The sequence below is a fragment of the Melanostigma gelatinosum genome, assembly GCF_949748355.1.
Source record: "Melanostigma gelatinosum genome assembly, chromosome: 13".
Taxonomy (NCBI): Eukaryota; Metazoa; Chordata; class Actinopteri; order Perciformes; family Zoarcidae; genus Melanostigma; species Melanostigma gelatinosum.
In genome coordinates, this window is record NC_136646.1 from 9132799 (window position 1) to 9154542 (window position 21744).

The window sequence follows — 21744 nt, forward strand, 5'->3', positions numbered from 1 at the left end:
CTGTCTGTTGGAACTTGAATCCTCTCCCAAATCCCCTGAGTCACTCAGCCCCCCCCCCCGCCTCCGCTCATTCATCCACCCGTCATTTCCCCCCTCCGTCCATCTCTCCATCCATCATGTACTTATTCATAGGTCTTACCTTCACATACGTTTTGAGTTAGACCTTCCCTCCCCATTTAAGACTACACTGCCCGAGCCTTTGAGCGAGGCACTAGAGTGATACTTATGAGTGAACAGTGCCTTTCCATGTACTCTGTGTACCTGAAGTATATTGCTCTACTGTCAGTAGTAGATATAATAAGATACACCTTTTATATCAAAACCATACCATGTTGCGTCCTATATAGTCCAACATTTTGGATATACACTTTTGTTTTCGTCTGCACGTTTCACTGCAATAATGTATTTATCTTTTGTCCAGCATTGTCCAAGTTGCGAACTTGTTCGCAAACATTATCATTGACACATTCAGCAGTTGTGGAGCAACATTATCATTCAGTGTTTCTGTCCACCTGCTAAATGTAAGACCAATATTCACTCTCTTTTAGCTCTGATTTTGGTCTCCACCAACTCCCGAGGAAGATATTTAGCTCGTTGGCTGGTAAATGCTCCGCTATGTTCACCAGCTATAGTCGCTAACTGTTTCTGCCGAGTGAGCAGATACAGTGGGTTTGTCAGAGCCTTTTTTTTAGGCAACCAGCTTCCTGCTTGCCGAAAACAACGCCGTGAGAGTGAACAGAACTAGATAAACCAGGAGCGGAAACTCACTGTGAAGCTCTGTAAAGCCGAGGGGATTCAGGTGATCATTCTGATGGTTCATCACATTGTCATTTGATACATTGGTAATATATCAAATATTTTATATTTTCATATTTGTAATGCTTCAATCAATAAAAAGCAGAAGTAAAAAATGTGTGTTTGGACGGAGCTTGGCAGTTTTCCCCTCTTTCCAGTCTTTATGCTAAGTTGAGCTTAGCATAAAGACTTCATATTTACCGTACAGACATTAGAGTGGTATCACTCCTCTTATTTAGCTCTCGGTCAAAAAAGAGAATAAGCCAATTTCCCAAAATGTTGAACTATTTCTCTGAGACTTTTACATTTATTTTGGCTGATGCTTGATAATGAATAGAAACTGTGGAACAAGTAAAACACTGAAATTGAAGTGAAAAACGATGAAGGCTGGAGCCGGTTGCTATCTCTGTCTGTATAAACAGAAACAGAGAGTTGATCAATAACAGCACATGGAAGATGCTGCTGGGTCTGGCATGGCAATGGGTATGACAGCAGACAGGGGAGAGAGTCACAGGGCCATTGTAAATTCCTCCTGATGACAGATGGAGAGAGTGGAGGAGAAGAGGAGAGGGCATGACGGTGTGGAGATAACAGGAAGGAATCGGGATGTCTGAAGAAGTTTCTCTTTGTTTGAAATCAGATTGTCAAGCTGTTTGAGCTTTCAATTCATTTCAGAACATCTCACACCGTTTGGCCAAATGATCATCACATCATCTTATTTGTCAGAAGTACCAGAACAGAGAGAGAAGGGTGAGTGAGGACAAAAGTGGAGAGAGGTGCGGCGATAGAAACTCTATCTCCCCTGGTCTCTCTGCATTTAACCCCATGTCACATTCTCACCTGTTGCCGCTCCGTCAATCTCCCGGCGTCCCCCTGCCAGGAAGGTGTCACTCAGCACACACCCACTGTGTCTGTGCGTGGTTTCATGCCAGGACAATGGCAGCACAGAGGGACAATTTATAGCCAAAACCATGTCGGAGTGCAGTGTGTGTCCCTCTGCTTATCTGTGTGTGTTTTTTCCTGTCGCCAAAGTGATTAATCTGAGGAGAGTAGGGACTTGTGGCCAACCGTGATTTAGCAATGATGACTCACTCACAAACTGCATTTACGTCAGTATTTAAAGAACACCTGATATGGTATTACGTGTTCTTAATCCAGGTATCCACATGATGCAGGTATTTGGTCATAGACCAAATTATGGTTCAAACAAACAAACAAACAAATATCGTTCAGCCTGGAGACCGCAGTTCCTCTCCCATGTGAAACAAATATGCCAATGGTGGTGTTTTTGTTACATAACTTGCTTACTTCAGTAACGGCACTTCCGTTAGTATTTGAACCCAAACGACGGTCTATTCCTAAACATAACCAAGAACTTCTTTTGCCAAAACCTGAGTTTCTAGTGGAGACGGAAGTTTATTTTGAAAGGATTGTATGCATGTAACGAGCAGAAATGGACATGTGTCAACTGAATTCCTCCTTTGCTCCCGTCATAATTTCTATGGCCACTAGTGGCCGGCGCCTAACAATAAACATAGATATGATTCGTAATAAGCTACTTGTACCAACGAACTATGGGGTCATACGTTGGGGGAGGGCAGTCTCTTTGAGATACATGGAAATCTGGCTACTGTTGTTAACTGAAGTCCTTAGAATTCATCCTCTGGGCACCACGAAGATCTTTGCCAAATTTCAAAGCAATTACTCCAAAAATGATGCAATAAAAACTCAAATGTCAAGCTCATGGTGGCACTGAATGAAAGGTCAGCGGACCAAAGGCACTTCCCCTCTGTGGACCGTCAATGTTTTTCCTGGCAATCCATCCAAAAATTGTTGAGATATTTCAGTCTGGACCAAACCAGTGAACAGACAGAATGGCAGCCATTGCCATCCCTAGAGCCAAAGTCATTCTGATCAAAGGAATTTACATAACACCACTTTTAAGGACAGTTCATTTGTCCAAACAGGGCTTCAACTAACTGTTTGTTATTGTTATTTGATTATTCTTTCAATAATGCAACTTAATGATTTCCCAGAAGCCAAAGCCATATGGTATTTAATTCACCATATGGAATCACCTGAATCATTCACTGCATCAGTTCTGCCCTCCTGGTGGGTCTCTTGTACTTGAGATGGTTCTATTTGACTGATTCATTGATCTCCTTGATTTGATTGCCATTTCTTTCTCCTACTTGCAGCCATGTCAGATGTAGAAGAGGAGTACGAGTGAGTAGAGCACCATCCCTCAGTTGTTTATTCCAGCGTGTATTCATCCCTTAATTAACTGACAGATATGTTTCTCTGTTCCTCTTCCTCATCTCTCCAGGGAGCAGGGTAAGTTCAGCGTCCATATTTGCAACACATTTTGTCTCTTCGCTCTCAAACACAATGAACAACATCAATGAAGCTTTTTTTTTACGAGCCATGAAACTGTATTTATTTCTCCGGGTCTCCTTTCTCCCAGAGGCTGAAGAGGAGCAGGAGGACGAGCTGGAGGAGCCTGAGCTGGCAGAGGAGGATGGAGCAGGTAAGGTCAGGAAGACTCCCAGAATGCAAAGCAGACGAACAGTACAGCTGCCCGTCGAAGCAAATACATGTAAACAGTAAGACCGACTCAAACGGTTGTGACAATGGATACATGTCTTTCCTTGTTGTCTGAAGACGCTCTCAAAGAGCCAAGCAATCGATCCCTCTCGTCTTCATCTTCATAACTGTGAGTTGTTTTGGGTGACGCTGTGCTAACTCTGACCTATCAACTTCCCCTCTATCCTGCTCTCCCATTGGCTGACGCTGTGCTGGTTTGGGCTTTCAGAGCAGCAGGAGTACCAAGGTACGGTGACAGCACAGCCGCCATCACTCACACTTCTAGACACCATGTATGACGAGCCCTAAAACCCACTGCAGGTGGGAGTTGTTAAAGAGAAGGAGACATTCAGTTGCACCTGAATTTGAATCCCACCTATGGATTGATATTTCACTTGCATTGCGTTTTAATACCAAAGGTAAATAGTGATTCAAGTCGTCATTAATCACATGTCACACCTGGACTTTGACATGTTGATTCCACATGTTTTGGGGAAACATTTATATTCAGGCTTGTAATTATTATTTTCTTTCTCTCTTTCATCAACAGAGGAGCGCCCCAAACCCAAGTATGTTCACATCGTTTTTTATTATTTTCGGTTGCAACGGGTCTTTTTTCAACAATGTCAATTTCTCTCAATCTTATAATAATCTTTTCAAATACTCTCTCAAAACTGTCATTCTGTGCCCGCCCTTTTTCCCTCAGACCCATGGTGCCTCAACTTGCCCCTCCAAAGATCCCCGAGGGGGACAGGGTGGATTTTGATGTAAGTCGTGAAAAGATCAGTTTCATTTCCTCCAAATAATTCTTGATCTGGTCCGACAATCAGCTGTCAGAGTCCTCACAAGATCAGAGAAGTTTAATCGCAGATGATTTCATCCTGCTGACTTAAAAGGCTTTAAATGGATCGTCTCCTTCAGTTTAAATAGTGATTGTATGAGTTTGACGTGATGGAGGCCTAAAGATGTTTCAGTGGTAAAATAATCAGTTTCAGTTGAGCCATACTGAGTTCTACAGAGATGTTATATGGATTGAAACGCTCCCTTTTTCCCACCAGGACATCCACAGAAAGCGCATGGAGAAGGACTTACAGGAGCTGCATACTCTGATCGACGTCCACTTCGATCAGAGGAAGAAGGATGAGGAAGAGCTCATCGGCCTCAAGGACCGGATTGTAAGTTTACTGAAGGGCCCTTCTGCATCTCGTAAAACATCCAATATTTTACAGTAAAAGATTAGAGAAAAAGCAACAAAAAGTTCAAACAATTGTGTTATTGAGGAAGCTTCTCTTCTTTACTAACCCAACGATCATCTCACTATATTTTAAGCCTTTGGAGGGCCCGGCCACTAGATCGGAGATGATAATATCAAAAGTAATAATATATCAGTCACAGTTGCCATGTATCTGCAAAATGTGTACTTATGCTGTACTTTAAATAAGAACATTTAGCTGATAATACTTATGTACATTTTACACTTGGGTAGGATTTTAAATGCAGGATTATTGCTTGTGCTATTTCTACGTTGTTGTGTTTGTACCTTGACTTAAGTAAAGGATCTGAATACCTCTTCCACATGTCAGGGATGGATGTTAATTAATAACTAAATGTATTTGTCAGGTTTTTTTAAAGGAGATAAAAAGTCCAAATGTTGCTTTATGCTTAATAAGTTGCACTAAGCCATTTGATGGCTTCTTCACTTTGCCCTCCATCAGGAGAACCGTCGCTCAGAGAGAGCTGAGATCCAGAGGGTTCGAACGGAGAAGGAGAAGGACCGACAGAACAGGATTGCGGTAACACACACACACACACACACACACACACACACACACACACACACACACACTCAGCACCCAGTCCACACAGTGATACACTCTATCCAAGCTGTAAACGGGTTCAAGTTCTTTCTCTATTTCCTCAAACTATGTGAAACCAATGTTTACTTCTATAAACAGTTGCTCAATACAACACTGCATTAAATCTCTTTTTCAGCTGAACAACTGTACAATTTACAGGTTTTTTTCTTGCTCCCTCATTCCGACCATCCTTCTTCGTCTGTCAGGAGGAACGTCACAGAAGAGAGGATGATGAAGCCAAGAAGAAGGCTGAGGATGAATTCAAGAAGAAGAAAGTGCTGACTGGCATTGGAGCGAACTTTGGAGGCTTCCTGGCCAAGGTCTGCTGTTCCTCTCAGTAGAGCTCATGATAACGATGATGTTGATGATGATGATGTTTGACTGTGGACCGTGTGTGTGTTATCCGTCCCAGACAGAGACGAGGAAGGGCAAGCGTCTGACGGGCAGAGAGATCAAGAAGAAGACTCTAACAGAGAGACGGCAGCCGCTGAGCATCGACAACTTGAGGGAGGACGCGCTCAAGTGAGTCTCCCCGAAATGTTTTGTCATAGATGTTAACAAAATGAGAGGCCGGATCCTTTTCTAAATGTAGTCTTTGCGATCCCAAAGGCAAGAGGCCCAGGAGATGTGGAACTGCATCTACCAGCTGGAGTCTGAGAAGTTTGACTACATTGAGTACATGAAGCACCAGAAATACGAGGTACCACTGTTTAGCTAGAGACAGATGTTGTGAGTGATTCTGAGGCGTGTATGAAATGATTTGGCTGCAGACACAATGTAATCTGTCGGGGTAACTCTTCACCGTCATTGTAAGTCCACTAAAAGTGCTTGTTTTTGCCGCTGACAGGCTGAGACTGTTATAAGTGTCTGGCAGCATTATAGAAAGAACCCTACGATGAAATAAAAGGTTTTTCTTTCCCTTTTTTCTGTATCCGGTCTGTTTGTTACCGTGTCTGACAAAGTATCGCTCGAGGAGAAGTCTCGGGAAATCTCACGTAGCATCCTCATTGTCGAAATCCGCCAAATCAGTCACGCTTCCTCCGTTGCCTTCAGGCAACAAGTCACATGACACGATAACGAACTGTAAAGAGTTTGAAAACTTGAACTCGTACAGACTAAAGAATGACATAAATATTCAAAAAGTGATGAATTGATCGTGAAAATACTCTCAATGATTTGAATCGCTCCGTGTGACCTCTGAATCCCTTTTGTTTGCCGCTTACAGATCATCGTGCTGCTGAACAGAATCCAACATGCTCAGAAATTGTGAGTTCTTCTTTTCATACAGAACACGATATCCTGTCTATCTGTACAGTCCTTGTCGCATCCTTTCTTACTTTCCTCCTCTCTCCCTCTCACAGTAAGAAGATCCATGGCAAAGGGAAGGTGGGCGGCCGCTGGAAGTAAAAGGGGGGGGGCAAAGAAGAAAAAGAGAAAACCCGTTTTCACAGGCAGCGTAGGAATGAAGGAATCACACATCGCTCTGTAGGCCTTTCCTGTGTGTGTGTGTGTGTGTGTGTGTGTGTGTGTGAGAGAGATATTTGATGTTTCTTAATTAATAAAGCGACATGCACTCAGTTTGGAGTTGTTGTGTGGATCACAACCCCAAAAGTCTGTTTTTTTTTAGCTGCTGTACTCTGGTTTGGGTATATTATGTGATGCCATCCGAGAACTCAAACTGCAGTCAGTTGACATCTGCTTTGAATTTTTGTCTGTAACGACCCAATTCTACAACAAAAGCTCTCTCTTTTTTCCCAGAGGATTGTTGCCAAATGGTTCCCGTCTGTAAAACGTGATTGAACTCATTCCAAACCCTCCACTCTTAATAAACAGTCACTGCTGTTATGTGCCTCTATACCAGTGGTATAGAGTGGTATATATATATATATATATATATATATATATATTCAAGAAGTCTAGTAGTAGTAACGTATCTGTGTAGTAAGCCAAATCAAATAAAGAAAGTACTGTGGAAGCGTGTAAATGAGACGAACAGACAGGAGTATGGAGTCTCCGAGATTTACTTCCAAACAAATTAACCGGCATACAGGTACAGGTGCGTTCCTATGTACCCTCTCAGGCTCCGCCCATTACCACCCAACCAGTGTCCATTCTGAGGTGAGATGCCTCCATCTAGTGTTCACCACAGTACACATCAATTATATTTTAACAAATATTATTCAAATTTTTCAAATGTAACTGGATGGATTATAAATAATGCATAGAAATACATGAATAAATGTTCTTCTCATTTCAAGTAAAATAACAGCTGGATTAAAAAATAAATTTCGAAAACGAAAATTATTTTAGAAAAAAGATTTTCACTGAAATGCCCTGCAGCTTCAAATTCAGTCCAAGTGCCGTAAATGCTGGAATAATTCCGCTGTATAAAAAATGCCCTTCAAAATAAAATAATAATTATTTTTTTTGGGTCAGTCAAAGGCCCGCGACCCACTGAAAACGAGTCCGCGACCCACTTTTGGGTCGCGACCCACCAGTTGAGAATCACTGCTCTATACGATGCTTTTCTATAATCCACACGGTGCTGTTTTTTATTGCATTGTTGGCGTTCAGAGAGTACAACGGTGTAGTACGGCAATTGTAGGTAAAAGAAAAAGACGACACAGGACGTTATAGTAGAACTTGGATACTCTCGGATATTAAAGTGTTAAATTTACAACTTTGTTCTTTGAATTTTGTTGCACCTCAAATCGTGTTCTTTTGGTAAAATGGCCTCTGAATGAGGCAAAGTTCCTACGAGATGCATATACGCGTTTTCTTTAAGAACATGAATAAATACTGATACATTTTGCCCTCGGAGGCTCGTTACCGCAGCATTTAACGCCGGTGGCTGTGGTGTGATGAGGTTGATCCAACCGTGCGAAGTAAAACGATGTGGTTCACTTCATATTTTTCTTAAATCTCTTGAGAAATTCAACATTTTTCTTGCAAATTTATGATTAGTAATCACAGAGAACATTCAAGTTTTTTTCTTGTAAATCTACATCTTTGCTCTCGGAAAATCCTGAGGTGCTTCTGGTAATATTACCCTCTTACCCTGGATATGTAATTTATTTATAATGTTTTTTTAACGGCTCTAATACGCTGCTGTCCAGAGAGTCTATGCTTCAGGCGTCTTTTTGTCTGTCCGATGTAAAAACTATCACACTGGAAAACTAGACAATAAACTTCAAAGGTTTTAATTATTCAATTATCTTGACTCCACCGTTGTGAAAAACAGAAATGTCCTTGTTTCTATGACATTGAAGCAAGGATTGAACTGTAGGCCCTTGATTGTTTATATGTTCACTGGCCTTACTAATGTGACGTTTATCGGAATCTGATCAATTTATCTTTTTAATCTCCTTTCATAAATAATTTGGCAATACAATGTGGAAAAGGTAAAAAAAAGCAAAGCTCCGGGAAGTGATAAAATATGTCGATAAATAAAATGACATCCAGACAATAGAGCTGTGATGCACGTGGTGGGGAGTAAAGGAGCTGTTACATTCTGCTTAGGCCCTAAAAAAGGCCCCCAAGGATATGAAGTGTTGCATAACACCAATGGTGAGTGGGGAACGTTGAGGTATTTAGAGTCTGATAGCTTATTGAATTACTTTGTTGCTTCTCATACTTTTATTTATCTTTATTTTTAGTTGAATACAATTATTTACTCAAAAAAAACATGAATGAACAATTTTGATAAAAGAATACCTTTAATTTCAAAGAATTGAGACCAAGAAATAGACCAAGTATACAATGTACAAGTAAACCAACGCTCTCTGGTGGACAAAGCACGTAATGCACACACCTCAAACATTTAGCATTGAGTTATTCACTGGAGACACATTTATGTGTGAACTGGCCCAGAACATCAGCCATCACAGTTTACCGCTCAATGAGCAGCTGTACCTCAGCTGTACAGCTGCCAGAAACCACCAGTTAAAAGATTAAACACTTATATTGTCAATCTTTGATCATTTTAAAAAGGCACCATTGTTCAAGGACTAAAAGCAATGGGTTAAAAAAGAAGAGAAAAAGACAATGATCTGCGGCCGTACGCGTTTGTAAATGGACTTCACAGACACTGAACACACCCGAGACAATGAGGTTACGTCTCCGGTCGTCTGTCAGCAGCAGAACAGAAGAACTACCGGACAGACTTCCATGAAGCGTGGAGGAGTGTTGCATGGGCCGAGGAAGAATCCATCTACAAAGAATCCATCTACAAAAGATCTTGCGCTTATGGAAGCGGCCTTGGCCGAGGCCGGCCTACGAGCTGGAGGCTTTCTGTCAACGACGCGCTCGTTGTTCACATACAGTAACTCACGGGGAAGGCACGCCGGTGACTCCGGTGAAGCAAGAGGATGTTATAGTTCTGTGGTTTCTGTGTCGAAAGGTGCAGCTGCAGGCTAAGCTGCACCTTGTTGTTGTGTTCTTTAGGAAGTGCGTATGCATGGGTGGAAAGACAAATAAATAAATAAGGAAGAGCAAAACTGAGAGCTCATTTGGACTGATAATCGATTTAGAGTTAAAATGGTGACGCCCCTAAAACCATCCACGATACAGAGACTTAAAGAAACTGTCCATTGTTAATCAGCCCTACGGCTCCACTAGCCTCCACTAGATGGAAGCCTATACTGGGAAAGAGAGATATATTTAAACATGAGATATGACACCTGAGCTGGATCTGTGCTGGTACAAAACTTCAGTCTGACTCTCAGAGCCATCAGTTGAACATGATACAGAACGGTTTCTAGAAAAACACTGACTATCTTTGACACAATGTTTCTTTCAAGTTTTCTAGTTTGCATAGACAAGGTAGAAGTGTAGAGTGGCTCAGGCACATCTCACTGATTGGACCGTCACATGGCAACATGTGATCAGCACATGACAGCACTTTGTCATCACTGTCGAGGCTGTAACTCGAGTGAACAGACTGAGATCGAGGCGTTTAGCTCAATTCAAGCAATAACATTTATTTGTAACAGAAGTATTATGTCCAGCAGTTAAACGTGCACGGACCTAGAAAAATGAGGAAACCATCTAGCCTCAATGACTACCAACCAGTTCGTTAATTTAACACTTCTATTTCATTGTATATACTGTGCATTTTTGTTGTTTTATCTTATGCTTTCAATTGTCAATATCTATTGCCTCATGATCATGAACACAAGCTCGCTCTTCCATGTATGTTGAGTTCTTAAATTACACAAATATAACATGTAAATACATGATGTATACAACGAATGCAAATTAACCATGAACATCAAATATCAGATGAAATAATCAGCATTAAATACATCCGTATCAATAACCTAGAGGCACCGGTAAATATGACAAAATCTATGGTTTAAATACACTTATACTGTCATCTACTGGTAAAACTGGTAAACACTTTGACTTTGCATCTACTTCACGTTCACTAAATCAACAGCACAATACGGTGGCAAAAGAAATATCAGTGCCTACAACTCTCAACACGAAAATGACTTTGAATAAACTATATCACAAACTGTATTGCATCAAACGCACTGATTAATCGAAAACTTAATTATTGCTGTGTACATAGATAAATGAATATTAAACAGCATATAGTCAACTACTGATGCTAACGCACTCCCATCGGCCCAGATTAATTAATTAATGTATAAAGTTCTTGAAATATTCTTCTTTCCCGGTTACCTGCTGTGCTCTGCGTCTCGTTTTAAATGAAAAAACAAAAAAGGGATTTGCAAAAACGAAAAACGAGAATACCATGGTGTTTCCGTATTTCTCGACTGAACGGTAAAACAGATGACTAAAACATACACGGACCTTGGGGGACTTTGGTTCTTGGTTTTTCCGTTTTTGAATTCAGAACGAAAAACGGAAATACGACCGCCCATTTCCATTTAGAGCATGGACCCAAGAGACTTATGTTTAAGTCTCCATAGGATACATGTGCGTACCAACTTTCATACATGTAGTTCAAACGTAGCGCTGGGGCTGCTCTTTTGAAATCTTGTAGGGGGCGCTATAGAGGCAATTTAAAACGGCCAAGCCAAAAAACCATATACACTATGTCTTCCTATGACCTACGACACATGTACAAAGTTTCATGAGTTTTTGAGTATCCCAACACACTCAACCATCAGCTTCCTTTTTCATGAATACGATGCGTCGCCACGGCAACAGCGTTCAATGCAAGCGCCCAATATTCATAACCATGCATCATCAATGTCTTAAGGCTATCCTTACCAAATTTGAAACTCATCAGGTCACCTGGCTAGGAGGTATAAAGAAAAGTATAAAATATGACATTTCCTTTAGCCAGTAGGCGGCGCTATGAGGTATTGAATTTTTTTCAATTGAAATATGTTCAAGCTTGATGTAGCATCATGCATAAGAAGTTTTGTGCGGATTGGATAATGTACCTTAGAGTTATAAGAACTTATAAGAATTTATTTTTTCCAAAACAGTGAGGCAAAATGGCTGCCACGTCAAGGTTCTTCGATGAAAGCGCGAGATTTTGTTAACTTTTAATCACAAAGGTCTTAAGAACATCCTGACCAAAGGAGAAGTTGATCGCATAAATTCTCTAGGAGGAGTTCGTTAAAATACGAAGGCTGAAATCGGCAAAAAGTGACAAAAAACACAACTTTGCAGGTTTGCTGTATCGCCCCCTAGTGGTTGAATGAAAAACAATTCTCAGGGTATGTTACAGCATGCGATGTGCACATATGCTGCAAAATTTGGAATTTTAGGACAAACGGTTGAGAAGTTATGTGTATTGATATTTAGCCACGCCCCTACGAAGTTTATTGGTCCATATCTTGTAAACGCCAAGAGATATCAGAAAGCTTTTGATGAGGTAGATCCAGTAATGATCCACAGCAAATTTGGTAGTAATGGGACTAAGCATGTAGGAGGAGTTCGCAGAAATGTGTTTTACACTAAATTAAAAGTTAGAGAAAAGACTGGTGAAAACTGGCTTTCGGCCATTTGGGAAAATAAGTGCCATCTAGTTCGAATCATCTCTGTTGGGTGCATTTGAAAAAACTTGTAAATGGCTTATTGTCCTAATATTCACATATGATGGACAAAAGAGGACCCTCTTTAAGGCTCAATTGGATTCAAGTCATTAGCATGCTGCTAACAGAAGTTAGCTTTCCCAAGGGTCTGCAGAGATCTTGCTTTAGATCCTGCATCACGGTATCACAGGGGAATGATTTATGCAAAATTCAGGCAGTTTCAACCTTTCTCTCAGATTTAATGGGCCGTTTCTCACTTTCCAAAAACAGGCCGAAAGATAAGGCAATATGCCTCAATTCTGACCTTTGGGACTGTGTTTGAGGACCTTAGCTTGCAGCTACGACCGCAAAATTTGGGGGAATTCATATTCACTAGTCCCTCTTTAAGGAGGAAAATTATTCAAATCTCTACTTTGATTTAAAGTGTAAAAATTGAGAGAAAAGACTGATGAAGGCCATTTCGGATTATAAGTGCCATTGGGTTAGAATCCTTGATGTTAGGTGAAATAAACAATCAATTTCCAACTGATATTCGCACCATTTAATCTGTGGGCAAAGGTGGAATGACTGTGAAATGTCAGGGTCCTAGCCCATTGTTTTCTATGGGTATTTAGGCTGAATTAGGTAAAAAATCCATAGTTCACGATGGGAAAACTGTTTGGAATTTCCCATTCAAATGCAATAATCACGGTATGGATTTGTGTTCATATTACGGTGTATTTCTGTTACCAGTACAATGTTTAGTACATTTAACAGTGAATACTTTACGAATAATAAATGCAAAAAATACGAGGCTGGCTGTTGAATGTATGATGCGTTTTACCTCCATTGGCAGTGCAATGGTGGTAAAACGCAAGCAGACGTAGCAGCAGATCAGAGATGTATTTTGGCTCTAAACCACTCAGTGCTTTGTAAACCAACAGTCGGATTTTAAAGTCAATTCTTTGTTGGACAGGAAGCCAGTGCAAAGACCTCAGAACTGGGGTGATATGATCCACCCTCCTGGTCTTAGTGAGGACTCGAGCTGCAGCGTTCTGACAGACTTTTTACAGAGACCTGTAAACACACCGTTACAGTAGTCCAGTCTGCTGAAGATAAATGCATGTAGTACATTTAACAGTGACAAAATGTATTCTATACAAGAAATACATGCACAAATTATTGTTTTGGCTGATATATGTATTTACGGTGTTTCACTGTCAGATAAACTGAATATAACCGAATTTACGGTCTCTTACTGTTGTGATTTAACAGTTTATCACCGTAAAATTCACTGACATTTCTTACAGTTTAGCTTTAGCGTTGGATTTCAGGTTCATCAGAGTTCATCGCCCCTCATGAAACCAGCTGAGTGTACTCTGCCGGCACAGTGCCAGAGATATGAAGAGATAAGCATGGAGCTGGAGACATGACCTGTGTCTCTCTGTTGTGCAATACCAATAATTCATCTTAATACTTTCATGTAATAATTATCCTTCAGGTCACTATGCAGTTAATACCCAGCTTTGCAGCTTTATGCAGTTTGTAAAATTTGATAAAGGTAGAAATGAGGTTTTTATTTCTACAAGTAACTACCATCTAGGGCAGGGGTGGGCAATTATTTTTCCCAAGGGGCCACATGAGAAACGGGGACTGTTGTGGAGGGCTGGACCAATAGACTGAACTCAATCCTGCTCAATACTATTCCACCTCTTTAATGAAAGCAGTATGTTGTCTGGTTTTTATAAGCTGCGAGTGGTAAGAGTAAATGCCAGACAGCAACAGCTCACGGGCCGGATGTGGCCCGCGGGCCGTACAATGCCCAGGTCTGTTCTAGGGGAAGCCAGAAGTCCATCATTTCAAAAAGATGTATTGGCACATAACACATTTGAAGTAATGCTTGCAGTGATGTCATTAACAGTCGATGTTATTAGAATGTTGCAGGGAGAAGAGCTCCCTCAGGTGGATAAACGCTGTCATCGCATCAGTTGGGTAAAAGGATTTCACACGTAAATAAAATCACCTCGTTACATCAGGGCACTCTGTAGAATATAGTGTAGAATATAGTGTTTAATTAAAATGACACATGGTCAGCAAACAAAAACAATGGTTTGTTTTGGCCCAGTGTTGGTGTCTTATTTATATATTTATATTGGGCTATTTTGTTTTATATATAAATATTTATTTAGTCATATATTAAACCACACTTATCATCATCTTATTATGCTCACTTATTTTGGGTTGTTTACCAAAACAAATAAATGCTTATTTGGTTATAACATAGTAATAATATACATTTAGTACTAACGTCATCATATTTCTGTTGGGTCATGAATTGAAAAACAAAACAAAATCTAGTAAATGTATGACCTGAGTTTGAAAACATAACATATTTTGTTGTTTTGTGGCATATGTTTTGAACTTCTTCAAATTGAATTATTGTCCACTGCTGCAACTGTTTGTTTCAAACATTCAACATTGGATTACTGGGACAAATGGCGACAATAATCACCGGGTGAAGAATTAGTTACCCTCAGAAAACGATTGTAAACGGTTCAGTTATTCTGAGTGCTCGGGTAATAATACCCCTGATTGTATTATTATTAATATTATTACAATCCCATTCTGAGGCATGATATGTCGTGCATATTTTATGGTTCAAATAGATCTTTCTTTAGTTCTTTAACCCTCAATGATTCATTTAACTGATTCTCCTGGTGTGTGTGTGTGTGTGTGTGTGTGCGTGTGTATGAATGCAAGAGAGACTTTCTGCGTGTGTGATGCAAATAAAAGGATATCATGTTGGCACATGAGGGTATCATAGCGTGTGTGTCCAGTCAAATCCATCTGTCCGTCAGACCATCTGTCATTGTCTGGAAACGCTTTATTTGTTCAGCTATTTATTTACAATCACATTATAAGCATTGAAAGTCGAAACAGCATTCCATTTTTCTTTTAAAATGATATGCAACACGCACACACACACACACACACACACACAAACATCCAAACAGGATCTCCACTCATTCAAACACAAGCACGGCCGGAGAGACGGACCAGTAATCAGGAGGAACACGTGACTAAATACAATGAATTTCACAGGAAAAACCAAGTTTCGATGGTTTGGAAGATAAGAGTCATCGGGGTAGACGAGAGGAAAACATGAGGGAAACGGGAACTTAAAGAAGGAAACACACCTCAGCGCTGCAGACAGCAGTTTAAAGTTCCTCCAACAGAAAGAATGAGTGGACTTTTCTATTTTTTTCTTTACTATAGTATCAAAATGTATTTGACAATACTACAGTGTATATGCTGTAAAAAGATGGTTTTAACTTTGAGACAACCAGGGCATTGATGACAGGTGTAGCTCATCAAAATAAAGCTGATAAATAATGATAATAATTACTATTAAAGGGGCAGTCCGTCATTATTACTCTCCGCCAGTGGAAACAGTTAACCATAGAATGTTCTCTTGAACAGAAAGCCTGTATTATGAACGAGCTGCATCGTGCGTACTGTATCTATTTGAACGTGTTGCAAGTACACATTATGTGTTTGTGTACATTTATTTAGTGTGTAGTCAAAATGTTAATATAATAAATACATATGAAGCACACACGTAGTCGTATAAAGAGATCCCCCAAATGAAAATTCACAAAAACAAACAAACTGAAGCACAGTCAAGATTACGATCCAAGTGAGAGGTAATTTCATAAAACATACAGGGGTTTGGTTTCAAAAGAAAGGATTCCCCTCATATGCAGATGATAGTGTATACATATGTGTGTGTGTGTGTGTGTGTGTGAGAGAGAGTGTGTTTAGCGGATGGGGGCCTTCAGAGCAGCATCCACCTCCTCCTCCGTCTGCAGCGTGTGCCACTGGGCCACCGGACGCCTGGGATTGGCCAGCATGTCTGACCAGTGGCGCAGCCCGACGCCCGAGGCGCCGTAGCCCATCCAGCACTTGCCGATGGCGTCGTTGCTGCCCAGCTTGTCGTAGTCGTACACCGTGATCACCACCTGGAGTTTCTGTTCGTGGAGAGAGCAGCGGACGAGAGAGTGAGACCACATTTGTCCGTGGATTTGAAGTTTAGGCCGAAAGGTATAGGAGGAAATTGTTCTTCCGTGCTGGAGGAACGTGTTCCTTGCGTTGTGTACAAACCTGGATCTGGGAGAAGGGGATCTCGAAGCTAAAGCTCTCATTGAAGTAAGGATTCAGAGTGTTTTGTTTGACTGACGTCTTCTTCTTCTTCAGTCGCTTCCCATTATGCTGCAGCACCACCTTGACAAAGGGATCTGAGCGAGAGAGACACAACATCAGACAGTGGATCAGAAGAACCCTAACTGCTATCCATTACCTTTCTTTAGTACAAGCATGCGCGCAAATGTGTGTGTGTGTGTGTGTGTGTGTGTATGTGTTCACCTGACAGTCCTCCCACATCCATCTTCTTCAGGTTCTTGGCTTCCATGATGTTGATCGTTAGCTTACCGGCCGTGGGGACGTAACGAAGGGAGATGCAGACATCGCCCAGTTTCTCTTGCTGTCGTGGACATGACATGTAAATGTGTGAGTTGTCATGCTGCTCAGTGCTTTGATTGCTTTAAAAGCTGGTAATGACTGTTCGATTATTCATTGTATGTTTCAGTGAAAAAAATCATGTACCTTCTCTTTCTCCCCTCCCACCAGATACTTCCATTCTTGTATTGGCTGGGCGAGGTCTATGCTGTTCATGGGGATCTTGATCTCGCCGATGACGTCGTGTTTTCCGAAACGGTCAAAGTCAAACACCTGCAGCACCAACGTCTGACCACCCAACTCACTGTAGGGTATCTAGAGAGGGAGAGTATAGACAGAAATGGTTAACTCTAAAGTGCTTGAGACGCGTTGATGTTCATGCTGGATCATTTAAATAATGATACTAATAATGTGATCAACGGTTTCCTTGTAATGTCTTCAGTTCAACATGGTCTCTCTCTCTCCGGCATCGCTGCACAGACCTTAAAGGTGAAGGTCTCATTGAAGACGGGACAGAGGATCTTGCGGTGGACTTTGGTCTCAAACTTTTTCTTCTTGTCCGGCAGCATGTAGACTTTGACGTAGGGATCTGAGGACCCGCCGATGTCCATGGCCGCGAGGTCCTGCGCCTGGAGGATGCCGACTATCAGCTGGGGAAGGAGATAGAGATAAGTTAGACCGGAGTCCCAAATCCTGACGTGGAGCTTAGCTTTTTGTTTCTGTTCTTTTCCTCAGAGGTTGGATGTTGTTGTGTGTATGCTTGCAAAATACTATGTGCAGGCGTGTGTACCTGGTTATCAGTGAAGCTATAGTCCAACGAGTACTCCAGTTTGCCAAAGTTCTCCTTCTCCACATCTTCCTTCCCATCCTCTCCCTCCTGGAAGACACGCAGCGTGGTTAGCGGTTAACAGGCAATGTTATTATGCTGCCGTCTCTGCGGGGCACTGTGATTCCCGCTTTAAGGCACATGTATTCAGCTCTGAAGGAGTCAACGTTGACCATACAGTGAAAAAGACTTGGTTAAAAGTTTAAAATATTTTAAAGAGGCCTTTGTCTCAAACATACCCTGTGGAGTTTTGCCACTACTAGCAATATGAAGCAAGGTTTTTATGAGTGAGATTTGTTGTCAAAAGGTTCAGTGTTTATTACTTTTGATTGTTTACAAGAAAACTCCCCGGGGCACTTTTAAGGTTCCTCTGTGGTTACCCGCCATACCCTGTGAAGATCATACTCATGAGAATCACGAACAAACATCAGGCGCAGAAGCATAGATAAAAAGATACAGATTATTTTATCCAACATGTAAAGTCCAAAGGTAACAAAATCTGCAAACTTGCACCAGTATTTTTTACATTTAGACAGATCCAGTCTATCTCTTTCTTTTTTTTTCGACAGTTTTTGTGCTAAGCTAACCAGCTGCTGGCTGCAGCTACATATTTATCCGAAAAACATGAGAGTGGAATCAATCTTCTCATCTTACTCTCTGCAGGAAGGAGAATAAGCATATTTGCCGCGTCAAACTATACCTTTAAAACAAACAATGCATTGAACTCTAGTCCCCACAATGTTTTTCTTCTATTTACTCAGTCAAACTTAAATTATGAATAACTTACAACTTCAACTGTTGAATTTCAGACCAGCTGAATAACTGAAACCACAACTTCTGCTTACTTGAGAAAATCTGTGTAGTAGTAAATATTTGACAAAATTCTTCTGCAACTGCATCGGTAGCAGAATTGCCATCGGACATCTCAGGACCACACAGGACAGGACCCCTCTGGTCCTTTCCTCACCTTCTTGTCGTCTCCATCCTCTGCATCCTTCTCCTTCTTCCTGCGCCCTCGTCCTCCCTTCCTCTCACGGACCTTCTTGGGCTTCTTTTCCTCGCTGCAGCACTTCTTGTAGATGCAGAATCCCATGCAGACGATAAGGGCGAGGACCACGACCACAATGGCTCCCACCGCCCACATGGGCACTGGAAGAAGGAGGCAGAAGACAGGCAGGCAAAGTCATCAGATGTGGAAAAGGTGACAAGGACACCCTCATTTTTATTTTGACTGCACACTAACAATCTTTACCAATCTTTCAATTTTTTATTTTTATTTTTTCTCTGTGCATGTCATTTATTGACCCTATGATCACATTGTGTTTTTTATGCTTTTAAATTTCTGCTCTGTTAAAGCACTTTGTGATTTTTTGTCTGTGAAAAGCGCTCTATAAATAAATTGTATTATTATTATTATTATTATTATTATTATTAGCATGTTAGCATTTTCATAGTGAACCTGTTAGCATGCTGAGGTTAGCATGCTGAGGTTAGCGTGGCTGAGGTTAGCGTGGCTGAGGTTAGGGTGGCTGAGGTTAGCATGGCTGAGGTTAGGATAGCTGAGGTTAGCGTGGCTGAGGTTAGCGTGGCTGAGGTTAGGATGGCTGAGGTTAGCGTGGCTGAGGTTAGCGTGGCTGAGGTTAGCATGGCTGAGGTTAGGATAGCTGAGGTTAGCGTGGCTGAGGTTAGCATGGCTGAGGTTAGGATAGCTGAGGTTAGCGTGGCTGAGGTTAGCGTGGCTGAGGTTAGGGTGGCTGAGGTTAGCGTGGCTGAGGTTAGCGTGGCTGAGGTTAGCGTGGCTGAGGTTAGCGTGGCTGAGGTTAGGATAGCTGAGGTTAGCGTGGCTGAGGTTAGCGTGGCTGAGGTTAGGGTGGCTGAGGTTAGCGTGGCTGAGGTTAGCGTGGCTGAGGTTAGCGTGGCTGAGGTTAGGGTGGCTGAGGTTAGCATGGCTGAGGTTAGGATAGCTGAGGTTAGCGTGGCTGAGGTTAGCGTGGCTGAGGTTAGGGTGGCTGAGGTTAGCGTGGCTGAGGTTAGGGTGGCTGAGGTTAGCGTGGCTGAGGTTAGCGTGGCTGAGGTTAGGGTGGCTGAGGTTAGCGTGGCTGAGGTTAGCGTGGCTGAGGTTAGCGTGGCTGAGGTTAGGATAGCTGAGGTTAGCGTGGCTGAGGTTAGCGTGGCTGAGGTTAGCGTGGCTGAGGTTAGGGTGGCTGAGGTTAGCGTGGCTGAGGTTAGCGTGGCTGACTTGTTTGATGCTCAAACCTGCAATAACTGTGATGTTTTGGCCACGTCAGGGCAGCAGAAATGTCTTTCCATCACCTTTTAAGTTCACATGATGAACGTACCAGAAAACAGTTGCTCATTTACACATCTTGCAGATACAGAGAAACATTAGAATTCATTTGGAGTTGTGCTGCTGTCCACCTTGTGAATCTACGTCCAATATTCACTCTCTTTTTGCTTTGTTTTTGGTCCCTGCCAACTCCTCGTTAGCTGCTAAATGCTCCAATATGTTCACCAGCTAATTGTATCTGCTGTTTGGTGGTGAGCAGGTAGTGTACTGTGGGTTTATAGAGCTCTTTATTTGAAAACAGCTGTCTGCTATAAGGATAAAAACGATGCTACAAGAGCGCTGAGAGGGGAGCTGCAGATTTGTTTGTCAATTCTCTGTTGTTCACTATGAGCGACCCCCTTTTACATTGTCATTTGGTACATTGTCATCGTAATAATATTGATTTATGGTCACTCTAACATATCAAAGACAAATATTCGATCATTCTTACTCGGTGTCTAGACCGCAAGCGTCACATCATCGACACTGAAGCGACTTCTGAAGCAGCCAAGCTTTCTGTGGAGTGACTCATGAGAGTATGCCTGATGTATTTTCCCATAAATACTGTTGCATATGATTCAGCCATAATTATACAATGAACTTGACGGCTGACCTGATTTTGATTTTCATCATTCCAAACTTTTTGGTTTTTTATTTCCTTAGACGTGGGCTTCCGCACCTTTGGCAAGAAAGCCTAAACAAAGGTTTTATTAGCTGGTGAAGGATGTCTCCCCATAATTCCATAATACTACTCTCTACTACAACTTTGGTTGAACTTCTCTTGCAGAACAGTCAGTACAGAGCTGGGTTTTTTTTGCCACCTGTAGAAGACTTGAAGAAGACATTTTTCTTTAAAATGGGAAAAGCTTGAATGGTACAAGACGCGAGATGGACTTACTCTTGAGTTTATGATCTGGAAGAGCAGAGCGGTCACATGAAGAAAGGAGAGAGGACAGAATGAAGAAATGAAAAACACGAGGATTCATAAGAAGATGACATGATGGCTAGATGATGGTATGGAGGTTATAGATTGATTTTGATTGGTTTGTGTGTGTGTGGGTCTCTCCATGTGCAGGTTTATCTGCCGAACTGGCTTCAATCATTGACAGCCTATAGAACAACATTGAAATAGTATTGCCACACAAGTACACCTCATGTTTCCTGTTTATTTCATATGTCCAATATAAGGCATATTCTTTGAGAACACACCAAATTGAACTTAGTTTGTATTTTGTGTTTATTTTAAATATGCTGTGTATGTGCAGTTGTGTGTGTGTGTGTGCTCACTTGGCAGGTGCGTGTGCTTATTGAAGAACTTGTTCTTCATGCTGGTGAACTGGTGGTTGGAGTGGTGCAAGGGAGGCGGTGGGTGCTCCCTCTCCTCCTCCTCGGCCGCCCTGCGGGACCGCCCCCCGGCCACGCTGCCCAATAGCATCGCTGCTGTGGGAAATCAAAGGAGAGAAAACGACAAACGGTCAGTGAGTGATTAGTAATCTCCAGATCAATGTTTTTGAGACGTTAAACGACGCTTCCACAAAACACATTTATTCTCTCTTCAGATGTGTCCTTCATTCAAACTTCACGCTATTTGACCTTTCACCTGGTTTAATCTCTTTCATCCTCTCTCACTCGCCTCACTCTCCTCCCTCCCACCAATCGTTCTCTAGTTTCAAGCATCTCACAAAGACAACAAGAACCTATTCTCATTAAGGACAACTGCTTTATTTTATTTTTATTTCGTTTTTAGTATTGTGTAGCATAAAATGGAATACACAAGTAAAGTCAAGTTGAATACAGTTCTTAAGAAAATACTTCAGGCTACTAGCATATTTTAGCATACTCTAGCCTACA

At 41.6% G+C, this 21744-nt stretch overlaps 2 protein-coding genes across 2 annotated transcripts; one reads left to right on the forward strand and one right to left on the reverse strand.

Moving 5' to 3' along the window:
- The first annotated feature begins 3264 nt into the window (after nt 1-3264).
- On the forward strand, nt 3265-6831 carry LOC306786896 (troponin T, slow skeletal muscle-like). The gene is made up of 11 exons (XM_079281820.1): nt 3265-3322; nt 3608-3625; nt 3929-3947; nt 4085-4145; nt 4437-4553; nt 5094-5171; nt 5441-5554; nt 5647-5756; nt 5844-5934; nt 6460-6500; nt 6596-6831. Exons 4-11 carry the CDS (start codon nt 4089-4091, stop codon nt 6639-6641), a joined length of 654 nt encoding a protein of 217 aa, XP_079137946.1. The 5' UTR covers nt 3265-3322; nt 3608-3625; nt 3929-3947; nt 4085-4088; the 3' UTR covers nt 6642-6831.
- A 9213-nt stretch (nt 6832-16044) lies between these two features.
- syt5a (synaptotagmin Va) lies at nt 16045-21328 on the reverse strand (the record flags this gene model as incomplete). Its single annotated transcript, XM_079281931.1, has 9 exons — nt 16045-16254; nt 16388-16521; nt 16649-16766; nt 16889-17056; nt 17224-17391; nt 17532-17618; nt 18535-18716; nt 20792-20806; nt 21181-21328. 9 exons carry the CDS (start codon nt 21326-21328, stop codon nt 16045-16047), a joined length of 1230 nt encoding a protein of 409 aa, XP_079138057.1.
- Nucleotides 21329-21744: the final 416 nt, after the last annotated feature.